The sequence below is a fragment of the Apaloderma vittatum genome, unplaced genomic scaffold, assembly GCF_000703405.1.
Source record: "Apaloderma vittatum isolate BGI_N311 unplaced genomic scaffold, ASM70340v1 scaffold14792, whole genome shotgun sequence".
Lineage (NCBI taxonomy): Eukaryota > Metazoa > Chordata > Aves > Trogoniformes > Trogonidae > Apaloderma > Apaloderma vittatum.
The window spans coordinates 35,385-42,878 of NW_009704281.1; the positions used below are offsets into that span (position 1 = coordinate 35,385).

Below are 7,494 nucleotides of genomic sequence, written 5' to 3' on the forward strand. Positions count from 1 at the left end.
AATGTATCTTTACAATAACTAAAGGCTGTTGCTGATTTCTGAGACAATTTCTATAAAATTCCATTGAAATTGCCTGCAGAGAGCTGGCATAGTATGCAATAATGATTAATTGTGGATGTAGTTGATATGTGTGTGTATATGTGCACACGTGTATGTGTTACTCATAGTAAACATTCTCTTCAGTGTGAAAGGAATAGTCTTTAGGTTAAAACTGGTGTTTATGTTCTGCTGATGTTGCACACATAGACGGTGCCTGGCAGAGCCTTTGGATTCTGCGTGGAGTGCTGTGTCAGAATTCAAATGTGTGAAATCACCTCCCCACCCAAGACCTCTTTGTGAATTCCCAAGCTCACATAGACTCCACAATCCTCTCAACTCCTAGGATTATTTTAATCTAAGTCTTTAGCTCTATCCCAAGCGCAATTTTCGCTCTGACATGTAAGAAGCTCTCAACAATCCCTTTAAGAAGTTTTTATTGTTGCAACTGGTTTTAAAAGACAGCCCTTGGAGATTACAGCAAGGAGCCTGAAGTTCTGCAGGAAACAAAAGAATGTAGATGCCATTAAAATGAGTTCTGTCCTGAAATACAGTTCATCCTTTCAAAGGGTTGCTTGTAGCACAGGATTAAGAAGATTCTTTATAGCTGAGAAGAGGCTGAACCCAGATGTAGCAACTACTTATTCAAGAGATTGTATCTTGATTCCATTTGCTTTATGCAAAAGATGTGGTCCAAGCTGCAAACATACGCTATTTTAAAAGATACAATTCCACAAAGTGGAAAAAAAATCGTAAGCCAAATGCATTTGGAGAACTCATTTAATAGAAACCATATAAGTGGTAATTGATAATTCTGTCTGAGTATCTGACTTAAGAACTTGGAAGACTGTGGCTCAGAAGAAAGACTGGTAGATGTAGACCCGCGTGGGTTGGAACAAAATGCGTTGAACAGTGTTCTGTGATATCCACGTACATCTTTGGGTGGTACCACATTTTGAAAAGGTATATGCTCTGACATGGAGAATATGAGAAGAGACTTGAAGATCTGACTGGATACGGGGGAGAGCTTTTTGTAAGAGGGAATGCTGCACATTTTGTCAAATCGTTGCTCTTAAAGATCTTGGTCTGCAGATACAAGGCTACGATGTATGGATTCTACCTTTGCTGAAAAGTTGCTGTACGGTTTTTGGTGTATCACATGTGAAGCTATGGAAGTTTTGCCATGGAGTAGCTTAACTGACTGGAAATTTGAAGTAATCGTATATTATATGTGTATATTTGAAGTTATGTCTGCTTAGAAAGATGGTAAGATTTAATGATGAAAGGCACTCAGATAAAAGGCTCTTTGTAAATAATACTGTCACACTCGTGCAGTTGAAGGCTGTGAAGGTGTCATCTACACTGTGCAAGAGCTTATCCTGTTTTAAAAGAACATGTCTCTTGGCACTGGGCATTGGCTGAATTGCTTTAGGCCTATTCCTTTTCCATGTAATTTTTTTTTTTTTTACCTTACTAGGCTGTATGGAATTAGAAAAGGATTTATTGAAGTGGAACTGAATGCTGATGTATCTTGTCTAGGTTACTTTGATGGATGCCAACTACGTTATGGATGAGACTCTTGGCACATCCACATTTCCTATATCTTCTCTGAAACTGGGAGAGAAGAAGGAGGTCCAGTTAACTTTCAATGATGTAAGTTGCAACTTTCATAGCTTTGCCTTTGTTGCTGGAGCTTGGAATGTAACGAGAAGTTCTTAAAAGAGCCCCTGAACTGAGAGACTGAAGCTGTTGTGTAGACCAGGATGTGCCACAGTTTGGCCCATAATCAAGTGTCTGAATTTTATCTATGCTGAGTTCTGGTTAGGTAGAACTTCTTCCCAAATTAATAGAGGATGGTGCCTATAAATGTGACATGTCCTGTGGACTCTCAGTGAGTCTGATGTTACTTGAGTGTTCTCTCAGTCACTTTGTTGAGGCATAAGTAAAACATTTTGACTTGCTCTTGGTCATTGTCAGAAGTCCAGGTGTTCCTAGGTGAAGGAAATCCCAGACAATTTCTGATTCTGTCAGTCTACCTCAGCTCTGTATTAATTACATCCATAATACTATGTTTTGAAATCAAAAAGGAATCAGAATGTGTCATGGAGGATGTAAGTGTGGCAACCTCTCAGTCAGGGAATAATTGAATATTTAGGGGCACAGGAAGGGGGCATCTCAGGCAAGGATTTTTCTCTGCATACCCTGTTCTGACGCCTGTTTTCCAAGCCATTCACTGTTGCCAGCGGTTAAACAGGGACTACTGGCCTGAAGGCACTGCATTTATCCTCTTCCAGTCCTGCTGAGAGGAGAATTAAGAAAAAACAGTACTGCTGAATGCCTTGGTGTCCCTGCTGAGAGAATCCTCTTTAAAAGACTACTTTGAAACTTTCACTTACTGAGTGAGTTTTTGATTCAGTTTGGCTTAATGGTCTTTGTTAGTGTGAGAGGTTACGCAGAGTTTGCTGGTCAGTGCATTACCCCTACGACTGATGCCTGTGGCTTCCAGAAAGCTAACGGAAATTATTTTGTTATATGTTTCACTTTCAATAGATGGCTTCTTGTAACACAGTCCTAGTTAACGTGCGCTAGTGTGTTTAATTGGATTATTCTCTTTAAACACATATACCAAACAGATGGAGTCAATTTAACAGGGGTTGTCTGCCTGCACGGCAACTTCTGGAAATTGCTGTTAAATCTGTGTAATTGAGCTTGTTCCACACATATTAAAATACTGTCATTTACTGGAGTAACATATCCCAGGCCTTTTGGAACTTAATTCAGTACTTGTAGTTGTATCCATCACATCTGGTTACCTTTATATGTGTATATAGTGTGTTTATGCTCTATGTGTAAATACTGTCTGCATTTCTCTTTTAGACTGTGGTTTATTTTATGATTTGTAACTGCTCCTGTTTGCCATGTGATACAATGTTAAGACTGTAGTTATGGCAGATAACTAGTTAAAGTCTATTTACTGGAAATAGGAGATTTTCATAAGATTTAGCATTTAATAAAGTGTAGCCTTAGGGTCATTGGAATTTTGATACCCTTCTCTTTTTTTTTTTCTTTAAAAAAAAAAAAATTACTGCATTTTTTGAAGTTTCTGGATATTTATTTCACTAAGGGCTTTGGCAACTCTTAGATGTCCAGAGCGTGGGCTGTCTGCAGATGTCTGGTTCTGCCAGACACGAGGTGAGGGTGTAAGAAAGAGCCGATGAGTAAATTTTGAAAACACCGTTTGCAAAGCTCATGTCTATAATATAAGGCCTTGCCACGTTACAGGTGTGCTTTTAACTTCTCATCAGGACTCAGCACAGCTTGGTAGAGAATATAACGGGAAAAAATATCAATGGAAAAAGCCAAATACACTCTGAAATTTATAAGCAAATAATAAGGGTGAAGATAGCTTGAGCCCAGTGTAGACAATTTGTGTACGCAACATATATTCCCAAGATTTCCATGGCAGTGTGTATAAGGTATAGAAAATGGCGTGCTATTTCCCTGTTGGAACATTTCACTTTGGGTTTATTTTAATACTCTGTGTGTACATTTTCATTTTTTTCCCCAGCTATTGGACCACTGCATGGCTTCTAAGTGCTTTTAAAATTCCTAGTATCAGGTGCTGGAATAATGTAATTACTACTGTATCTTTGAAGTATTTCCATAAATAACTCTTCCATCTGTTTCTTCACCATCTATCTTTGTTATTTCTTTGCCTCTACTTTCTCTACCACCCCTCTGCCTCACTGACAGTTCCTGTTTTGGAGGGTGGCAGCAGGTGCCAAGTTCTACCTGGCCCACGGACAAGTACATGAGACACGGGGTACTGGGGCAGCTTTGCGCTTCTATGTCCTTAACTCATCTGGATAACATTGAACAGATGTTCAGTCTGAGATGTTCTAGCTCTATTCCTAGTGATTATGTACCACAGATGGGGAGGATAATCCGTTTTTTAGCTAGAAGCCGAGTGAAACGAGGCACTGCGTCTGAGCGTCTTATGCTCCTGCAAGGCCATACTGATGTGTTGGTGGCTGTTGTGTATGAGAGAGCTTGGGGAGATGAAAACACCCGCTGTTCTTTGTTCTAGCCACCTTGTACTCTTGGAATTTGCCTAATATGCACTTAGTAGTTTAACTGTTTTTTTTTTAACCTTTTGTCTGCAGGCAACCCTTTTAAGTGCTCTATGAAAGACAGAGAAGACCAACTGGTAGCTTATGGGTGGGCAGTTCGATGTGGCCTGCAAGTGAAATCATTATGCAGTGACATGTATCTTTATTATTATTGGTATTTCAGAAACTTGTAAGCAATCGCTTTTACTGATAATTCAAGTGTATTTAGTTGTGGAAAGACACTTGGTGGCTCATGTGAAACACAGAGCAGTCATTCCCTTACAAGTCTTTGTTCAGATTCAAGCTGAGCGTGAAGGTTACTAGGAAGGGACCAGCAGGCAGCCCGTGGCTGGCAGTAGAAACAAAGGATCTTAAGTGTGTGCAGACAATTAGATCCCTTCAGGCCAAAGATGAATGGCACTGTCAAAAAGAGATTATCTGTGGAAGAAACCCAAGAAAATGAGATCTGATGAATGAAAGTCAGCACCTAGCAGCATTTTCTGCTGTATTCAGGGCTAGAGATGTCTTTTGGAATCACATTATCTACTTTGTATTTTCTGCAGAAGTTTTTTTTTTTCCAAACTTGTTTATGTATTTCAGAAATGTCCTCCTTTAAAAAAAAAATAAAGGAAATTTTTTACATTAATAGTTTATGTTCCAGGTCTGTTTGTGTTTTTCTCTCTCTGTAAGTGGTGTAACAGTATTTAAATATTTCTTGTTTAGGTCACAGAGATGACTTTGGACTTATCTCTTGAAGTATGGTAAGTATCTCATATTTTACTTTGTTATTTAGAATTTTCTTAAAACATCTTGGGTAGAGTGCACGAGTTTGATGTTTTAACATGGGAATACCAAGTAATGTAGAGTCAGGAGATGTTGAAATTGAGGATTGTTTTCCCATTGTGGTTCTATAAGTGACTTGTACTAATAGGAGTGCCCTTTTCAAATGTGTGCAGGAGTAAGACCATCATGTGTGAATTTCTCATCCTGGATTATGTGAAGTGCTTGCCTTTTTCAAGGACTGTAGCAACCTGCTAGCCATCAGGTTCAGCTGTTATGGTTATTTTACTTTCTGCAGTAACTTTGTGTCTCGTGTTAACTTTCAGCCTGTGTGGATACTTGTTACAAAGCAACCCCTGAAATATATTGGAACGTTAATTGAATGTCAGTACTATGCAGTACTGAAATCTAAGGTGGAGATCTCAGTAGGGCCAGGATTTTACCATATGTATAACTAAGTGGATGCCTACCCCTGCCCTCTCTAGCTGTCTTTCTCCCTCTTTCTTAGCCTGTGTAAGTGAAAGATCAAAAATCAGCATGAGGCGTAGTCAGGAAAATATGTGATAGACTACAAGTCTAAAAATTAATTTCCAGGAACAAAGTATTTAAAGAGCCTTTTTTTGTCTTTAACTATAAATAGTGTAGAACTCTTTCATAATGACTCTGGAGACTGACAAACATCCATCAGGGTTTATTTCTGCTCATCGTGTTATGCTATTACTGGTATGTGGGTGTTCTTCGAGACCACCCTTGAGCTGTCTGTTGCAAGTATTTAGTATTTCTGAGGTTAAATGAACAGAAGACGCTTGGCTGGGCTTTGCTGCTCTTAGACATTGAAATATGTTGAACGAAAGGATCCGATGAAGTTCTGCTTTGTTATTCTTGGAGTCATCTCGTTTTTTGGATGCTGTGTGGACCTCTTGTTCACGGTGTTGTGAGAATCATAGATTCATTAAGGTTGGAAAAGACCTCCAAGATCATCAAATCCAACTGACTACCCAACACCACTGTGACCACAAAACCATGTCACAAAGTGCCACGTGTACACATTTTTTTTGAACACCTCCAGGGATGGTGAATCCACCACTGCCCTGGGCAGCCTGTTCCATTGCCTCACCACTCTTTCAGTTAAGAATTTCTTCCTAATGTCTAATCTAAACCTCCCCTGGTGCGACTTGAGCCCATTTCCTCTTATCCTATTCCTTGTTACTTTGAAGAAGAGACCAACCCCCACCTTACTGCAACTTCCTTTCAGGTAATTGTACAGAGCAAGAACATCTCTCAGCCTCCTCTTCTCCAGGCTGTACAATTCCATTGCTTCCAGGTGGTCCTTTCCCTGCCTTTTTCTTAATCCCATTATTTTATTGCATAATAGGTTCTTAAAACATCTGAGGAGTCATTATCTGTACCTAAATAGATCCATTTCACCCTTCTGTGTTTTTCATAAAGGACTCTTAAAAATGCTGCCTTGTAACTAACATGTCAAAGTATCCACAGACGCTTCTGGTTAACCTTCCAATTATTGGACTCGATTTTAAAGGTCTCTCTCAATCTAGGCAGTTCTGTGATTTTGTGATTCTGTAAGTATGGTTATTTCAATGAGGTGGATGCCAGGATGGATTTGAACGCTCCTCCTCATGGCTGCCTGCTGGAGGCGGTGCTGCTGGGAAGTGTTGTTCAGGCCCTTAGGACGATGTATGGCCACCATGAGTTAACTCGTCCACGTGAGGTGACAGGTCAAATAGTTTATCCTGCCGTGGTACCTGAAATAAGAAGTGGGAGCTGAAGTTGTACTTTTTATTGAAGTACTGAGGTCTTTGCATGCCCCTGCATATATTTTTGATGGCACAACGTGGGAGAACAAGCTAGAGAAAAAGGCTTAGTTTTTCTTGTGGCCAGACAGTACAGTTTATGCTGAGGTCAATAGAGTTTTTTGATTGTAAGACTGAAGGGATACAGAATCAAAACTATTCTCTCCTCCCTGAACATGAACCTCTAACTTAAGAAGAATATATGTGAGCAGGAATCGTAGAATCATAGAATCATTAAGGTCGGAAAAGAGCTCTAAGATCATGAGGTCCAACTGTCAACCCAGTACTACCATGACTACTAAACCATGTCCTCAAGTGCCACGTCTGCATGTTTTTTAAACATTTTTCATTGCAGTTTTTTTCAGTGGATAAGCAGAGATTTCAAAATTTCTAGACTGTAAATAATTGTATGTGAATGGTGAACTCCCTTTCTGTATTTTAATGGAGCTTTTTTTAAGACCTAAAAGCTGTGTATTTTGTGTTTGGTTTTCACTAGCGTGGAAGCAATGAGGTTTCTATACAAAATGCGTGTTTAAAGGGGCAGTGTGCTATTGGTTTTTGCATCCATTGCTCCATGGCATCAACTCATGCAACTGTGTTGCGTGAATAATCATAATTTTATTTTATTTCACCTTCTGTAAGGTAACAAGGAACTTGCTTTCCCACTCATTTCCCTAGGTGATATTTTTAATTCTGTTCTTAATTATGCCTTCTGAAGTATGTCTGTTTTGCAAAACAGCTCCTCAACTGATCTCCGG

The 7,494-nt window shown here is 39.5% G+C and overlaps 1 protein-coding gene across 1 annotated transcript in view; it reads left to right on the forward strand.

Annotated features, from left to right (window-relative positions):
- PLA2G4A (phospholipase A2, group IVA (cytosolic, calcium-dependent)) overlaps positions 1 to 7,494 on the forward strand; it is a 59,883-nt gene that overhangs the window by 21,563 nt on the left and 30,826 nt on the right. Inside the window, exons 4-6 of the mRNA XM_009865002.1 lie at positions 1,576 to 1,689; positions 4,869 to 4,906; positions 7,476 to 7,494. The exon at positions 7,476 to 7,494 is cut by the window's right edge and continues 156 nt beyond it. Of these exons, the coding sequence (XP_009863304.1) occupies positions 1,576 to 1,689; positions 4,869 to 4,906; positions 7,476 to 7,494 (171 nt within the window). The remainder of the gene's footprint in view (positions 1 to 1,575; positions 1,690 to 4,868; positions 4,907 to 7,475) is intronic.